Consider the following 18,163-nt stretch of genomic DNA (forward strand, 5'->3'; position numbering starts at 1 on the left):
TTTAGCTTCTCCCATTAGGAGTCGCCACAGCAGATCATTCATCTCCATCTCCATACCATCTACCTCTTTCAAACCAACTACGTGCATGTCTTTCTTTACCACATCCATAAACCTCCTCCTTGTCTTCCTCTTTCCCTCCTTCCTGGTGGCTCCATCCTCAGCATTCTTCTACAGATATACCCCATGTCCCTCCTCTGCACATATTCAAACCATCTCAATCTCGCCTCCCTCACCTTGCCTCACAAACGTCCTACATACGCTGTCCCTCCAATAAACTCATTTCTAATTCTGTCCATTCTCATCACTCCAAATTAAAATCTCAACATTTTCAGCTCTGCTACTGTTGTAGAAACGACTCAAAGTCACTGGTTTTGCTTCCAAAAGATAATGGCCTTCATCATCAATCAATAAAAGCCGGAGTTTCTCTGCAGAGCAACTAACTCTCCAGTCTCACTTCCACTCTATACAGGTGCATCTCAATAAATTAGAATATCATTTAAAAGGTGATTTATTTTAGTAATTCAATACAAAAAGTGAAATTTGTATATTATATAGATTCATCACCCACAGACTGATATATTTCAAGTGTTTATTTTTTAAAATTTTGAGGTTTTTGGCTCACAATTAACAAGACCCACCAATTCAAATCTCAAAAACATTAACTACTTTATAAGACCAAACAAAACAATACTTGCTATGGGCTCCTTTTGCTTTAATTACTGCCTCAATTCGACGTGGCATGAAGGTGATTAGTCTGTGGCACTGCATGAGGTGGTATGGAAGCCCAGGTTTCTTTGACAGTGGCCTTCATCTCATTTGCATTTTTTTGGTCTCTTGTTTCTTATTTTCCCCTTGACAATACTTCACTGATTCTCTATGGGGTTCAGGTCTGGTGAGTTTGCTGGCCAGTCAAGCACACCAACACAATGGTCATTTAAACAACTTTTGGTGCTTTTGGCAGTGTGGGCAGGTGCCAAATCCTGCTCGAAAATGAAATCAGCATCTCCATAAAGCTGGTCAGCAAAATTAGCTTTTTGCTCTAAAACGTCCTGGTAGACGGCTGTGCTGACCTTGGACTTGATAAAACACAGTGGACCAACACCAGCAGATGACATCATGATCCCCAAACCACCGCTGACTGTGCAAACTTTACACAGGACCTCAAGCAACTTGGATTATGTGCCTCTCCTCTCTTCTTCCAGATTGACCTTGGTTTCCAACCGAAATGGCAAAATTTTCTGTCCTTTCATCTGAAAAGACAACTTTGGCCCACTGAGCAACAGTCCAGTCCTTTTTGTCCTTTGCTCAGGTAATACAGCTCTGACGTTGTCTCTGGTTCAGGAGTGGCTTGACACAGGGAATGCATCAGTTGTAGCCAATGGATACGTCTGTGCATGGTGGCTCTTGAAACACTGACTCCAGCTGCAGTCCACTCTTTGTGAATTTCCCCCAAATTCTTGAATGGGCTGCATTTAAAATTTTACTACCACATTTTTTCCTTCCATGTAACTTTCCATGAATGTGCTTGGATACAGCACTCTGTGAACAGCAGATTCTTTAGCGATGACCTTTTGTGTCTTACCCTCCATGTGCAGGGTGCCAATGATCATCTTCTGGACAACTGTCCGGACAATACCTGTCTGTAACAATACCTGTGGCGGTCGTTGGTAACCTGGGACTCCGATTCAGTATGAAATTCTGGTTCGTTATCCGTATATTTGATTTGGCACATGTTTTTACGCTGGATGCCCTTCCTAACGCAACCCTCCCCATTTATTAGCATTTCACTGTATGTCATACTCTGTATGTATGTGTATGTGACGAATAAAATTTGATTTGATTTGATTTTATTAGGGCTTAGGACCAGCACTAAAAGAACACTGACTTGTGCAACCCTAATAGCTGTTTCTTCTTAACAATGTCAGTTATTTATGTCATACTACCATATTTTGTGTACAATAATTGAGAAATAGTAATGATTTAACCATGCATTTATTATTTAGAACTTCCATATTGTATAAAAGTAAGAAGTCTTGAAGCATTCTTATATTTGACACAGTCCTTTACGTTTCTTATTTCTAATACATTTTGAACCAAATGTTATTTTTTGCCACACATCTACAGTAAAAACTCACATAACTAAAATGTGTAAATAGACTTTACTATATCGATTCTGCATATACCATTAGTGCAATATGAGTACATAAATGATTACCTTGTGGCTTTTCAAATCTAAAACTAGTCAGTAAACATAAAAGAAAATTTTTTAAATGAAACACTTGTGTAGTACATTAAAATGTTAACATGATGGTTTTCTGTGAGCAGTTAAAACGAACCTTTCCTAAAGTGAAAGCAGGGATCTTTTGTTCGAAACACAAAAATAGGCAGATTGTATGAACAGAAACTTTTTTCTAATAATGATGAGTGAATTTAAGCTATGCTTTTCTCAGAAGGATCTGCCTGAGTTGCCTCCCTTTTTCCAAACCGCTGACTGAGTTCAGTAGTCAAAACGGAACAACAGGATTTCTGAAAAACAAATAAAAACACAAATAAAGTTGAAGAAGAAGCCAGTCATAGTACAACAATTCTAAAACTGGACAGCAGGGAAAGACTTTGAAGGAAGACCTGAAAGCAGTACAGAGAGCAAGGACCAATGAACTGCACTACAATTTTCTCCCTACTAGACTTTCCAAGAAAAACTCACCTTAGCATTCAAACAATTCATTCGAAATAAAATATTCAAAACATGCAAAAATAAATCTTTGGAAATAATACAGTTTGTCATGTTTGGAAGAAAAACGGGTGCACATACTGTTCAATCCCCAGATCCCCACACCCACAGTGAATTGAAATATGAAATACAGCAATGTGTTTAATGATATATTTGATGAGACTAACAAAGTATGGACCTCAAAACTATCCCCTCATCATTTTGGCACTTTATATGTAACACAGGGAAAACATATCCAGTTCAACTCTGTGACAATTTTTCTTACATAACTGTAGTATATTGCTATGCACACAAATTCATTAAGCTCAGTTTCTAACTTCAGAAATTGGTCACTTTCAGATGAATCCACTAAATTGTTCAAAAAAGTCATGGTATTAAAATTGTACTGTCACGCTTCTTCTACTTAAACATATTATTTTTAAATAAGGACATGATTATCATTATCATTATCATTATCATTATTATTATTATTATTATTATTATTATTATTATTATTAACAATATTCACCCACCTGCTGTACGTTTGCAATGTTTCGTGATTTGACAGACAGCTCGATGAAGGCCAGAATGAGTCCCAGTCCTAAGCCAAGTGCCAAAAGAAGGAAGACACCCTTCAGGCTGCTTGGTTTCATTGATGAGGCCTGTGCCTTTTCTGCCACGCAGCTGCTCGCCCACCATTTATTACGCAAATAATCCAGTTCTCCGGACTCGCTCAGCTGAAGGATGGCTACACTCAGGTTTTTCAGCATGGGAAAGCCTTAGAACAAATGCACATACAAATTCAGCTGCAAGTATGAGCGGGCAGGAAAGTGCCACAATTGAATAATCATATTACTCTAATATTCATACAATCATAACCGTTCAAAGGAAAAAAGGTATTGAGATAAAATTTCTAAGAAAGCATTAATTGACTAACATTCTGTTTTTGTAAATACAAAACAAAAGATAGTTGTAGTTGTGGTCAAATTTCTATTGTCAACATAAAAATAAAGACTTAAAGACTTTAAACTGTACTAATATAAAATCAATGAATATGGCTTGAAAAGTGGGGACTAGGGAGAGACCATCAGGGTTTTGTATTCACCACATTGGTTATGTTTATTGTTTGAATGATGTGTACTTGCCCAAAGGAACTGCAATGCTGTATCCTCTCATGCCAATGACCTCAGGACAACGTATTAGGTTGCAGTAACGTGTCGCAGCCATGTCCAGAGACACAGACTCTCCAATGAAGGCATACTTTCCCTCCAGAGCCATACGGATTCCTTCTTCCACTGTCACAGCGTAGGACTGTTTTCTCTCCATGTTTTCAAAAATGCGCCGGTAGGTAGGATTATTGGAGTTCTGTTAGGATCAAAGAGTTTCATAGTGAAGTGAATTCCAATAATCCAAGGTAGGGTGAGATGTAAGTATATAAGTATGGTGTGATAAGGATCATGAATGTTGGCCATTCTGCTTTACCTTGAAAAAGGCCAATGAGGAGGAACCCTTCATTGTGCCATAATCAATGACATTTTGGTTCGCTAGGTCTTCAAAACTCTTAATTGAGATCTGCTTGTTATCCATGTGTAACCAAGAGATAAGGTTGGCAAAGTAGCAGGCCAAGACAACTAATGAAAACAACCACCAGATGGCAGTAATTACTCGACCTGAGAAGGCCTTAGGGTGTGGACCAGCACCTGACACAAAAAAAAGAAGAAGAAAATTAAGACTCTGGTCTTAACGATCTAAACAATTCTTTACATCACACCACAATAATGCTTTCTAGTAAATATTATAAGATGTATGTGCACCTTGAAGTGATAAGGCTCCAATAGTGTACCAAAAGCTATGTGAGATAGTAAAGTGATTTTCCTCCACTTGTGGCTGGCTCCATTCAGATGGGCTAATTCTATATTAAAACACACACACACACACACACACACACACACACACACACACACACACACACACACACACACACACACACACACATAGACCACAACCAAATAATGCATTACATTAAATTCTAGTGACAATTTCAACCTGAATCTAGACCTTATTTAAAATAATTGTAATGATTTGATTGAAAATAAGATTCATATCATACCGAGCCACCAAAAAGATACTGATAGAGGTAAGTAGATAAGCAACCAGGAGGCTGATCCACATCTCACTAGAGAAAAGGTTTAAAAAGCTAAGATATTGGGAATCATCTGAGACAATGTCTTTTCTCATGATAAAACTAAGGCCGGTCTGCATGAATGGTTTGGTCATGTCCACAGCTTCCTCCCGAACAGCAGTGACGGTAAGTGGAGCCAGGGCCAGGTCTGCTTCCTAATAAAAATACAGGCACATGCATTACACTTGCACACTCGTTTATGTACTGTAAATTTATTACAAAGCATAGTATATACTATATGGACTAGTATTGTGATACTGGACACTTTTCCAGTCATATGTGAATCTTAGCCAAACTGGGAGGCACACAATTGTATAGAATGTGTTTGGATGAGGAAGTATGAATTTTTCCTTTAAATTAAACTAGGAGACTCAAAACTGTTCCAGCATGACAATACCCTGTGCACAAAGCCGGCTCCAAGATATGGTTTCAATGGGTTGGAGTGGAAGATCATAAATGGGTTGCTATAGAGCTTTGACCTCAACAATACTTAACAGCTTTGGGATGAATTGGAACGCTGAATTCCAAGCCTCCTTTACCCTACACCAGCACATTGTGGATGAATCAGCACAAATCTCTACCACCACAATAAATTCAAGTGGAAATCTTTGAGCTACTAAGTAACATTAAAAAAAAAAAAAAAAAAGATTTTTGGCATATTGTGCTGCAGACATAAAGAAAATATGTTTTCTTTCTACCTGCCATTAATTTGCTTCCAAACAATAGCATCAATGGAATAAATATGCACAGAATGTTATGAAGAAAAAAAAAATGGCTTATTTCTTGTTAGCCTAGAGAGCAGCTTATCAGTAGTGCCAGTTGTTTTTCATTAGCAGTGACTGTTTTCATTTGCCTCACCTCATCCTTATTAGATGGTCAATACACATGCATAGAATGATGCTAAGATAATTAGTTTCTTGTATAAACAGAATGTATTCCTTTTATTGAAAAAATGGAAATTGTATTCAGAGCTCACCCCTCTCACAACCTCTCCAACCATCCCAGCCCAGTTGCCGCTCTTGTCCTTCAACCCATATTTTCCATCTTTCACCAGGCGGATGTTGTACTTGAAACCCAATTTGTTTGCAAGTAAAGATAGCAAGTCCATACAGAATCCTTCAAAATCTGAGCCTTTGGGCATTGTGTATGGTTCTTCCTGAAAATAAATGTCAGTGGTTCTTAAAACTAGTATTTAATCACCAGTTAAAAGCAGGTAACCAAATCTAAATCACAAAACAGTTCAGTTTGGTGCTTATCACCTACCTTGATGGTGGTCACCTTTAGTGGCTGTTGTTCTGATGATACAGAAAATGTACACCATTATGTTATCACTTTTTGAGACCTTATTATGACAATTTTCTATCAGACTTTTGAAAATATTTGGAAATGTAAAAGTATAAAAATTATAAAAAATATTAAAAGTTGGAACCGCAATCAATGCATTACTTTGCAATGTTTGAAAATGACAGAATTGTTGCAGATAATGTTATCATTCATAGATTTTACATTCTTTGTATGGATTATTTGATTATTTTAAACAGTAAAGGCATTGTTCAGCCTTGTTTAATCTCCTCCAAAAGGAGGAGGTATATGGATGTGGTGAGAGAAGACATATGGGTAGTTGGTTTGAAAGAGGCAGATGTAGACGACAGAGTAGTATGGAGACAGATGATATGCTGTGGCGACCCCTAATGAGAGCAGCCAGAAGAAGAAGAGAAGAGAGAGAGAGAGAGAGAGAGAGAGAGAAAAAGAGAGAGAGAGAGAGAGAGAGAGAGAGAGAGAGAGAGAGAGAGAGAGAGAGAGAGAAAACACTCTTTGTTTTAGGGTGAACTTGAACTTTTTTGAAGCAAAAACATTCTTGGCAGCAAATGAAGCGTTTCACCCTGCTGTGCCGTACATTGTACTGCTTTTCAAATTGAGGCAAATACCCCCAAATTTAGTAGACAAGGACAAAGTTCCTGTTGTTCTGCTGGCACTTTTCGCATAGTACCAAGCTTCATGGCCACTAATGGTTTTTAAAGAGAATCAACTGCTGAAAAGGACATAGAAGGAGATAAACTGCGGGTTCTTGTTGTGCAGCCTATAGTACCTCCTGTGGTGGAACAGATGCAGAGTCCAAACTCTTAAGTGTTCCAAAACCCCGGAGAATGTGTAGCCACTACATGCTGGGAAAGTGCCCTCCCTTTGCATGCTTTTGGTTAACTGATTCTTCTATCGGAAATAAACTTTTTTATTTAAGTTTTTAAACTTAACGCTTGAACTTCAAATAAAATCATAAAATGTAAATTCTACTTATGGTGTGAAACTAAAGTATAAGAAATCCTGCCTCACTGATGCAATCCCTAAGCTAAATTATAGCACTTTTCACCATTAAATCATGGATTGTGGGAAAGAAATTATAAACAAAAGCTTAATTTTCTTTTATTTATTTTCTATTTATTAGCAAGCATGATGATAATACAAATAGGATAGATTCTAATTCATGCTGCCTTCATAAATAGTATTACAGGTACTGGATTTTATTCTAGCAGCCACATTAATAACACTATTAATTTGTTAGGAATTTTGATAAACTTTGTCTGAAAAGTCACCTAATGGCTTTTTCAAGTATATAGTATAGAGTATATATATAAAGTAATGTAGTGATAGAAAGCAGAGAGATTTCTTTTGAAATATATAAAGTAAAAGTTAAAAGAATTAGACTCAAATTAAATTAAACTTAAGTAAAAATACAAAAACATAAAAAGTAGAATACAATTATTTTACATCTGCCATGCACTTTGGTTTACTGTGATTCTGAAGATGCTGTGTGTTAGAAAGAAGGGTCTCTTTCATATCTTTATATATTTCTTTTTTGAGGATCAAATATATTAAAAAGGACTGACAGGTCTACAAATTAAGTGTAAAACAAATGTCATTCTTCCAGCTAGTTCTTATTAAATGTGTCATGTACATATAACTGAGGCAGTTTCACTGAGAAAGAAAGCACTGCAAGAGTCCATCAGTCACATAGAGGAATTGACACCTAATATCATTTTTTTCTCCACATTTGACAAGCTTACATGTCATCAGAGCCACAGTTGTGTCATGGCCTTGTCCCACATCGCTGACTGCTTGGTTAGTGGGGGCAAATTGATTGCTCACAGTCATTGTTGGCCATGGCAGTCTCTTTCGACTGCTTTAAATGCAAATCACTCAGAGCAATGGGACACTCAGATGGAGTGCCAGAAGGCTGCTGTGACCATTGACCAGAGTCAATAAGATGTCAGATTAGCATTGGCCCTTCCTGCATCCTGCTGGAAGACTCACCAGAGGAAAGCCAAGAAAAAGAAAGAAGATGAAGTAAAATCAGTATTGATCTAATGTAATGGCAAAGGCTTTAGGACCAAAGCTGGAGAAGCTCTTAAGGCTTACTGCTCATCTCTATTCTTGTGCAGAAGAATAGATAAAAAAAAAAGATTACATAGAAAACTCTCAGTAATGGGAATTATATGTAGAATATCTAGAAAGCTGATTATAAATGAATGACAATAGTGATTTGTGAATCATCCGAGGCAAATGCAGCTGTATCACAAGACAAACTGAGTGCAAAGAATTGCAAGACAGTTATACAGTTAGAAATGTGTAAATCGTTAACTGTAACTTAAAGGTACCTGCAGTGCAATGGTGAACCACTGCTGCAACAAGCAGGAGAAGCCCCAGAGATGCCATGGTAAAGTTTTCTGAACTGAAAAATGCAACAATTAATTTGCAACACTCATAAATAAGATATCCTCACTAAAGATCTCTAGCAAAGCAGCATACTCTCATTTCAAATGTTTTCAAAACAATAATATTATGTTTTATAGTTTAGTCTATTCACCTCAAAGTTAACATACACAAAAGTAAATGCAGACATAACATGCAGGCCAAAACCACCAATAAAGAGCAAATGCATAAAAACATAAAACTTACCCTGCTTTACAATCAATTTACTGCAATGTTCAGCGCTTTAAAGAGCCCAAAATATAAAGCACAAAGAAATACCCCCAAGATCAGATAATAGCCAATGGGGAAGAGTGGGCTGTTCTAAAATGTGGAGGGAAAAGGGTGAGGGACTGAGACCACAGTAACGATTTATGGGTTGGGGAGGTAGAATGTGGAGGAGTAAGAAACTTGTTTCCAAGAAAAACAACTCATGATGATATAAGAAAAGTTGAAGACACCAGATATGTAAAAATGTATAAAAATCATGAAATTGAGGTCTCAGAAGATACAAAAATAAAAATCAAGATTTGGAAACAATACAAATTGTCTAAAAAGGCAAAATGTATTTTCCATTTATAATAGATTAATAAGATAACAACTAACAATATTGTTGGATTTTGCTTGTAGTATTCCAAACTTTGAATGCTAATTGTTTAAATGAATAATGCTTAAATATATATAATTTTTTTGCTCTTTAAGAAATTAATTGCTAAGCAAATAATTGCTAAGTTTGTATTGCACCAGGGACTGGAATGGTATTTTTATTGTTGGACATAATCAAACTCTATAGCATTTAACAAGAGACACTACTAAATCTAAATGCATCCAAAGTCTTAAACCTCAGCAACAATTCTGACTAAAAGAGAGTTTAACTGGCTCCGTGATGGAGCCTGGAGGCAGAAACAAAAATCACTGTGATAAATACGGATCCAAAGGCCAGATTCAAAGCACCTCCTGAATGTTAAAGAAGCAGACTTTTGTATGAGTGACAAGAGCATACAATCTCTGTCACTCACTGAGCCGTGTGAGTCCCAGGGCGGTTTTTTTTGCAAGCGCAGAAGGGCCCCGGTCTCTCACGTCCCACTAGAAACCGTCACCAAAGCAACTGCAGACCCAGGCATTCCTGCACTTTTGTCTTAAGTGTCAATCATAAGCTGAGACGAATGCTCCAGGATTTTATAGGCATCGTGCATGAAGAGGCAAAGGGTACAAAGCAATGAGCTAATACTTATGACACGGGGCATGACAGTGGACACTTTGGGTCAAAACCAGCAGCTGGAATATTGAAAAGAGCAAACAGAGAAACTTTTATTTCTGTTTAAGTTGGAGATGTAATCAGCCAAGTGCAGAGCAAGAGACATTTTTTCCCAATGGGGGCTCTCTGTGAAATATTGAAGAGGTTGAGCAGTGTGATTGTGCAGAGAAAAGAAACCACTTAAAAGACTACATAATGGCACTGAGAGGGTGACACTTTCTGGATGTGAGTTTCTGACCCTACCCTTTTCGTTAAATTGACCAGCTAAACAGTAAGAGAAGAACTTAATTAATTATATATTTAGTAGTCAAGAGGCACCAGGAAGGTATACATAATATAAAGGCAATGTATTTCAAATTAAAAAAAACAGTGAAGAAAAATACCTGATAAACTATTAATAATGCGAAGGTTATCATTTGTAATGGAATTTTATTTTTGTGACATGCAGAAAGTGTCAGGTATGGAATATGTGAAGAGTTTTGCTTTCACATTTACATGGGCACTGAACTTTTGTCTAGGTCTCTCTATGAGTTTATGAACAGAAAAAAAGTAGAAAGGAGGGGAAAAAACACCCACAATCTGTATGCACATATGTTTTTACTAAAAAAAATTTCGAGGCTCTTGCAGTTGACATAACAGTGCAATACAATACAGTACAAAGTGAGAGATGTGCTCTTTCATTATCCATTTATGTGCCATTGAACAACCGTATCAGTGAACTTATATTTAACATAATTCCTAATTCTTAAACACTGACATACATACTGTGGATCATTGCACATGCTGAGTGCAGAAAAACATAAAACTTCAAATAAGAAGCAATAAAAAAAATTACAGTATATCACTGACATGCAAAAAAGGAGCCATTTGCTGTATATGTCTGCTGAAAATACTCTAAAAAGTTCATAAACTAAAAAAATCTAAAGTTTAAGCCTAATGGCAAAAACTGCCTGTGCCACATAAACTAAATGGAAAACAAACAAACAAAAAACCCTCAAAATAGGAAGGCAGTTTTTTTTTTTATTTTGCATAATGCAACTAATGCAAAGTATTTAAAAGAAGAGCACAAAGGAGAAAAAAAAGTAATAATAAATTCAGAGAAACAATAAATTACTGTTGCAAGTACATTCCATGCATTTGTTGTAAAAAAGATTTTTCACCACTATAAACACCAACAAGATGCATTGGTATTTCAATAAGTAAACATGTCATTCGATTAAAGTGAGAGAAGTAACATTTCATACATTTGAACATATAATCCTCTATTGCTACAGTAGGCCATTTAAGTGAAAATGACAAAATCTAAGACCGATATCAGTTAGAGAATGTTTGAAATCTGAATGGCATTCCAGTTTAAAAGTTACATGTGCATTAAGGACAATACACTGACAAGAAATTCCGTGTGGCTTTACACCTCAAACTTTGGAAATGTTTTATTCAATTGAACATATTAGAAAACTGCAGTATCCCTCTCTTTAGGTTTAGAACCTTTGGAATCAAACACATCTCATACTCTTTGTTGGACCTGTTGTACAACCTTCTTGATAGCAGCTTAACCCAACTTGTTGATAACAAATCATTCACAAATAACAACATTAATGCATGAAACAGACTTCATATCAGATTTACAGGAGTGTCTTATTCAATAGCTGAACTTACAAAAACATAGCTTTTGTTTCTTGCCCACAGACCTTTACTGCTTTGCCTCTTTCCATCAGAGGCGAAGCATAAAAAAGACCTCATTATCTGGTCTTTGAGCGCTCTGTTGGGGAGGTCCTGGTGGAAGCTGGCTCAGCAGGTCGAGGCTGGTACAGGGGCTTTGTGTGATGCTGCAGGCTCCCTCTGGGTTTCCACGCTCTTCCATAGGGCTATTGGATCCCCTGAGAAGGCTTTGCAGCCGCTGCCTCTCCTGGGCTTGCCTGGCACGGTTGGCAATATAGCGGACCCGGCTCTGGCTGCGTGATGAACTCCTCCTCAGTGGTGGTGCCTCCTCTAGCTGATCTTGATTATCCTCAACCTCAGAGTCATGAAGGTGAGATGTAAAATCGCTGTTTGTCAGTGGTTCTACATCAGTGAGTTTCTTTAGCCGCTCCATCAGGTCATCCTGGGGCTTCTTTGGGGACCTCTGGCGGCTAGGCCTGACCACAAAACTACGGCTGATGCTGCGATACTTGCTATCAAAGTTGCATACAATGTCCTCCGATGTAAGGTCTCCCAGACTCTTAGACTTGGAGCCACCACTGATGTCTTTTGGTGCTGGAGTTGGGGCTCTTTTGTTAGAAGCAGATGATGACTGCTTTAAACCTTCTATGTACAGCCTGCTCCAGGTGTGATGCCGCTGAATAAGCCGTTTGCTGTCATGCTCACTCCCTAGCTGCCTTGGAAGGAGCTCATCCACTGGCTCACACATTTGACCATCCCGCAAGTTTGGATTGGATTTGCTCTTGCTGACACAAAGCATGCTGGGAGTAGTTGATGACCTAGATTGGCAGCTCCAGTTCGCCATTGAATCCTTACTATCATGACAGTCTCGAGCAGCTTGGAGGCAGGTCAGACTGTTCCTGACAAGGTTGGGCAGGGAGAGGTCAATCACAGTGTCATTTGAGGAAATGCTGGAGGAGGATGACACGCTGTCGCGGTGGGTGCTTGGGTCAAGCTTGGACCAGAGGCGGTCGTTGAAGGTTGCATCGATGGAGATCCGAGGAACTGCTGACTGCTCATCAACAGGTCCCACTGCACGTACCTGGCCCTCACTTTTGGTCCTTCGAACTGGAGTCCTATGCACAGGGTACACACCTTGCTCGATGCCCCTGTCAATTAAAGTCTTTTTAGCCTGAACCTTCTCAGAGTTCTCAACTGTGACCGTCTTTGTCTCTAAAGTTTGTCCAATTTTAACAGTTGCATCCAGTAAAATGTTTCTATCAAAACTCATCTCTTCACCTACTGCCTGCACTGGTGCAAGGGGTTTATTACTCCCAATGTCAAGGTAATTCATGGACAGGGAAGTATTGAGACTGTCCTCCCCACTACTGTGATTTGGGATGGGACACGGAGTAGGAATAGGTAGTTTGTCCTCAAATGTTTTTACAGGGCTATAGTTGTCTTCCCTTGAAGTTGTTATTGCTGTGGATGGTGGAGACAAACTAAGTACATTTCTGGCGGAATGTTCTGAGGTATGGGTTGGACTGCACATGGATGTTAAAGAAGACTTTTGCTGATATTCTTCTGCAATGGATTCCAGAACATGCAGATATGGAATGTGTCTCTGCACTGTGGAATGATCTGAAAGGATAAGCAAGCAAACAGTATAATTACTATATTTTAAAAGCATAATATCATGAATAGGGAAATGGCACAAAGACAGACAACAATATCATTGTATACAGTTGTGTAGCAAACATGCAGCATGCCTCTATGTAGCACAGGGGTAATTTGCAATTGTATTCAATTTATAGTAATAAAACATATGCACTTTGACAAGCTGGTAAATTAAAAAAATACACCTCTGCATCACAGATGCAGCCATGCAGTCATTTTATGGGACCCATTTACTAAATAACAACATTTATCACATTTGATTATACTAAAAAGTATATTTATTAAGGTCTAAGAACTGTGAAACAACTGATAGGAGAATTATGCATTGCCCATAGTAAAAAAAAAAGACAGAAAATATAACCTATGCTGTGAAAACACAGACATATGGAAGGCAAATTTACCTGAATTTGATCAGCCCCTCAGTTTTGCACTAAGGAAAAATAGCATGCAAGAAGGAAGAAGGAATACAGAGGAAGTTTAGTAAAAGCATAGGAACCCTAAATAGAGGGGATCAATCAATATAAAGAAAGCAATTAATTAAGGAGGAAGCTTTTGGGCATATAAACATTTAACTATTTTAGAATATTGGATGCTACATATATATATATATATATTTCGAGAATGTATTTTCAAAGTGTGCTGTTGTATGTTATATACAAAAAAAGTGTATAAAGTAAAAAGAACAAAGGTAAATAAAATTACAATGAAGTTTAAAGACTCAAGTCTGAGATTTCCCTTTTTAAAAATATTGTCACAAGTCTATACTACTAATAAAAACCATATGTACTCTTGCAACACAAAAGAATGACTGTTCTAAAATCCCTTGGTAAAGCACTTGTGATCACAAGTCTGAGTTCAAAAATTTCATGTTCACATTATACGTTGGGTTATGCAATAAAGAGGAAGTACTTAAACCCATTCCACAGTCTTGTGATTTGACAGACAAACAATTCACAAAGACAAGAAAAAATATATTATATATAATAGATGAAATTACTTATCTTCTCTGCCTAACTGCTATCTAATTTCGAAATACAGTGGACGTTTATATCAGCTGCAGAAAGTTTTTTCCCCCCTAAACATGACATTATACATAAATATCTGTGATAAATTCATGTGGATGATCTGCAGAAAACACAAAAGTAACTCATGAAAAAATAATTTCTTGTGGTTACCCCATCCTCCCCCTTTTTTAAAGTACCCCTGAGGGTTAAAGAACAGATGGATAGCATCAACCTACTTATGTAAGCAACTTACTACAATAAGGAACCTACTGATGTCGATGATTTGACTTTTGTATTGTGAAATAGATTGTGTAATGTGAACAAATCATCCAAGTCTCATAGCAAAGAAAAATTTTCACACTGGTGCAAAGAGTATAAAGAGTTTACTATAAACCTACTGGAAAGTCTGTTTAGGAAAAGAGCACCAAACAGTTTGGGAAATCTACAAGGTCTACTAATGTAACTGATTTGGTTGGCAAGAAGTATGTTACATTTATGGAGTAAAGCTGAGGTAGAAAATCTTTCTCATTGAATTTCGCTACAATGCTTTAAAATGTGTTGGAAATTTTGCCTACACAGCATCAATGAAATTTTACCTCAGTGTTAAAATTACTGCTACCATAGTTCTCTAATGCTAAGGTAAATAGCATTATCCAATTTTTTTTTTTCCAAATCACTGTTTGTAAATCATATTTCCAAAAATGTGCCATGTGGGGTACATGGGTTTGGGTCTTTCTTGTCTGTCATCCATAAATGTACTTAATCTGAAGTTCACTCACTCAAGTCATCTGAAATTTAAGGGTTCCACTACAGCCTGGAGGGTCCACAAAGACTCTGAGATTAACTAGATACCTTCAGGGTGCTACTATTGCCTTACCAGTGAAAAACAAGGGTGATTTACTGCGGATTTCCTCCATTTTCTGGGCAAACAGAGTGTTCATCTCTCGCTGTAGAGTCCCAATAACCCGCTTACGTTTATCCGTCACTTGTGCTGGAATTGTGGGAAGCAGTTCCAGACTGTCCATGCTACTGCAACTGCTCCAGTTGCTTTTAGAAAGACTTTTATCCCCATTCATAAAACTAAAGTCTCTACAATTGCTACAATTGGTGGATACAAGATGCTGCATGCTCAAACCAGTTTTGCTTTCTGGTATGGTTGGAATTGGAGCATCAGATGGCAGAACTTGTCTATGTAGAATGCTGTATAAATCTTCCATGGTCCGTCTAGCTTTTGATCGAACCCTTGGCATTGGTGTAGGCTTGAAGGACTGGACTTTAGGCTCAGCTTTAGAGTGGGGTTGCACTGGCTGTTTAGGTAAGTCTAAAGCTTTAGGTCTTGGGGCTGGTTCTGGGGAGGCCTTTCGAATAACTGTGGGTGAGTAAGACACACAATGTTGTATTGGATCTGCGACCCCCTGCTTAAAGTTGGCCACTATTTTCCTCTCAAAGTCTGGACTCTCCTTTGTCCCAATCATGCATTTAACACAATTGGAAGTCATTCCTAAATGACCAGATCTGTTCACTGTGACACAGGTGAAAAGACTCAGATTCTCCAATGAATTCTGCAGAATAAGCCTGTTGGCTCTCCTTAGGGGTTCGCTCATGCCCTTTCTATCATGCAATAGTTTGGCCCCAGGCTCAGGATGGACAAACTTGACCTTACCTGTTCCATCATCCGGGTCAAGCTGCCCGTTGGTGCCGTGCTCCCACGGTCGCGCGGATGCTGCTGTGTCCCCGTTGGGATGGGCAGCTGGGCCCTCCTCAGACTCACGCTCAGAGCTGGCTCCCTCCGAACTACAGTCTTTGGTGTCAATAGAGATTTCTGGGAAGCCACGTTTAACCTTGGGCTGGCCCTTGGTGGGTGCGCTGGCCGTGCGGCGAAGCAGGTGGGCTCCAAAAGCGGGCTTACGGCTGTGCAGCACAGCAGCATGGCTGTCCAGAGAAGACTGCTTTGGATTTCTGTGAAACAACCCTTTTATGCCGCTGGCTGGCCGTGCCTGCAAATAAACAGTGGACAACAGCATGAATCTCACAAAAAAGGAGGGGATTAACAAATCTCGGAAAGGCTTTTGGTTAAAAAAATGTGAGGCCAAACTTAAGAAAATAAAAAAATCAAGCTGGCAGGTTTTCTTTGCAAAGCTGAAAAGATATCTAAAGTCACACAGTGTGTCTTTCATTATTGTTTTTTCATGCAAACTCAGTTTTAAGGCATATTTTCTTAGATAAAGTTTTAATAAACAAGTAAATTTATACTAGATATAAGTAAATTGGACACTGTATCAAATGACAAACAAACACAAAATACAGAAAAAAAATATATATATATGAAAAAAATATAAAAAATAAATATAGATGTATAAAACGATATATATATATATATATATATATATATATATATATATATATATATATATATATATATATATATATATATATACAGTGAGGAAAATAAGTATTTGAACACCCTACTTGCTATTTTGCAAGTTCTCCCACTTAGAAATCATAGAGTGGTCTGAAATTGTCATCGTAGGTGCATGTCCACTGTGAGAGACATAATTAAAAAAAAAAAAAATCCAGAAATCACAATATATGATTTTTAAACTATTTATTTGTATGATACAGCTGCAAATAAGTATTTGAACACCTGTCAATCAGCTAGAATTCTGACCCTCAAAGACCTGTTAGTCTGCCTTTAAAATGTCCACCTCCACTACATTTATTATCCTAAATTAGATGCACCTGTTTGAGGTCATTAGATACATAAAGACACCTGTCCACCCCATACAATCAGTAAGAATCCAACTACTAACGTGGCCAAGACCAAAGAGCTGTCCAAAGACACTAGAGACAAAATTGTACACCTCCACAAGGCTGGAAAGGGCTACGGGGAAATTGCCAAGCAGCTTGGTGAAAAAAAGTCCACTGTTGGAGCAATGATTAGAAAATGGAAGAAGGTAAACATGACCGTCAATCTCCCTTGGACTGGGGCTCCATGCAAGATCTCACCTCGTGGGGTCTCAATGATCCTAAGGAAGGTGAGAAATCAGCCCAGAACTACACGGGAGGAGCTGGTCTATGACCTGAAAAGAGCTGGGACCACCGTTTCCAAGGTTACTGTTGTTAATACACTAAGACGTCATGGTTTAAAATCATGCATGGCACGGAAGGTTCCCCTGCTTAAACCAGCACATGTCCAGGCACGTCTTAAGTTTGCCAATGACCATTTGGAATAATACAGAGGAGTCATGGGAGAAAGTCATGTGGTCAGATGAGACAAAAATAGAACTTTTGGGTCATAATTCCACTTAACGTTTTTGGAGGAAGAAGAATGATGAGTACCATCCCAAGAACACCATCCCTACTGTGAAGCATGGGGGTGGTAGCATCATGCTTTGGGGGTGTTTTTTTGCACATGGGACAGGGCGACTGCACTGTATTAAGGAGAGAATGACCGGGGCCATGTATTGCGAGATTTTGGGGAACAACCTCCTTCCCTCAGTTAGAGCATTAAAGATGGGTCGAGGCTGGGTCTTCCAACATGACAATGACCTGAAGCACACAGCCAGGATAACCAAGGAGTGGCTCTGTAAGAAGCATATCAAGGTTCTGGCATGGCCTAGCCAGTCTCCAGACCTAAACCCAATAGAGAATCTTTGTAGGGAGCTCAAACTCAGCAACAGGCCAGAAACCTGACTGATCTAGAGAAGATCTGTGTGGAGGAGTGGGCCAAAATCCCTCCTGCAGTGTGTGCAAACCTGGTGAAAAACTACAGGAAACGTTTGACCTCTGTAATTGCAAACAAAGGCTACTGTACCAAATATTAACATTGACTTTCTCAGGTGTTCAAATACTTATTTGCAGCTGTATCATACAAATAAATAGTTAAAAAATCATACATTGTGATTTCTGGATTTTTTTTTTTTAGATTATGTCTCTCACAGTGGACA

General features: G+C 38.3%; 2 protein-coding genes across 10 annotated transcripts in view; both read right to left on the reverse strand.

Annotated features, from left to right (window-relative positions):
• Positions 1 to 1,973: 1,973 nt before the first annotated feature.
• LOC310733448 (putative glutamate receptor) lies at positions 1,974 to 8,971 on the reverse strand. Its single transcript, XM_083554687.1, has 10 exons — positions 8,847 to 8,971; positions 8,546 to 8,619; positions 6,156 to 6,187; positions 5,869 to 6,048; positions 4,821 to 5,047; positions 4,525 to 4,622; positions 4,193 to 4,410; positions 3,856 to 4,075; positions 3,244 to 3,488; positions 1,974 to 2,526 (listed from the first exon to the last, which is right to left on the reverse strand). The coding sequence occupies exons 2-10, from the start codon at positions 8,601 to 8,603 to the stop codon at positions 2,431 to 2,433; spliced, it is 1,374 nt and encodes a 457-aa protein (XP_083410813.1). The 5' UTR covers positions 8,604 to 8,619; positions 8,847 to 8,971; the 3' UTR covers positions 1,974 to 2,430.
• A 1,503-nt stretch (positions 8,972 to 10,474) lies between these two features.
• plch2a (phospholipase C, eta 2a) overlaps positions 10,475 to 18,163 on the reverse strand; it is a 130,289-nt gene continuing 122,600 nt past the window's right edge. For 5 of the 9 annotated variants that reach the window (XM_083554646.1, XM_083554647.1, XM_083554649.1 and 2 more), the window contains 2 exons: positions 15,880 to 16,213; positions 10,475 to 13,176 (listed from right to left, as the gene is read on the reverse strand). In XM_083554646.1, the coding sequence (XP_083410772.1) occupies positions 11,609 to 13,176; positions 15,880 to 16,213 (1,902 nt within the window). In that variant the 3' untranslated portion in view covers positions 10,475 to 11,608. Of the gene's footprint in view, positions 13,177 to 13,613; positions 13,643 to 15,879; positions 16,214 to 18,163 lie in introns of all 9 variants that reach the window. The other 4 variants (XM_083554653.1, XM_083554651.1, XM_083554652.1 and 1 more) reach the window with 1 other exon arrangement.

Source organism: Silurus aristotelis (genome assembly GCF_946808225.1).
Source record: "Silurus aristotelis genome assembly, chromosome: 11".
In the NCBI taxonomy this organism is placed as follows: domain Eukaryota; kingdom Metazoa; phylum Chordata; class Actinopteri; order Siluriformes; family Siluridae; genus Silurus; species Silurus aristotelis.

Bases quoted from the DNA above. Each gene is read 5' to 3' on its own strand.
- LOC310733448 (XM_083554687.1), bottom strand. From the start codon at position 8,603: ATGGCATCTCTGGGGCTTCTCCTGCTTGTTGCAGCAGTGGTTCACCAT. The intron at 6,188-8,545 runs GTACCTTTAAGT...CTGTATCATCAG, and splicing joins GGTTCACCATTGCACTGCAG to AACAACAGCCACTAAAGGTG. The intron at 5,048-5,868 runs GTGAGCTCTGAA...TATTTTTATTAG, and splicing joins TTGGAGAGGTTGTGAGAGGG to GAAGCAGACCTGGCCCTGGC.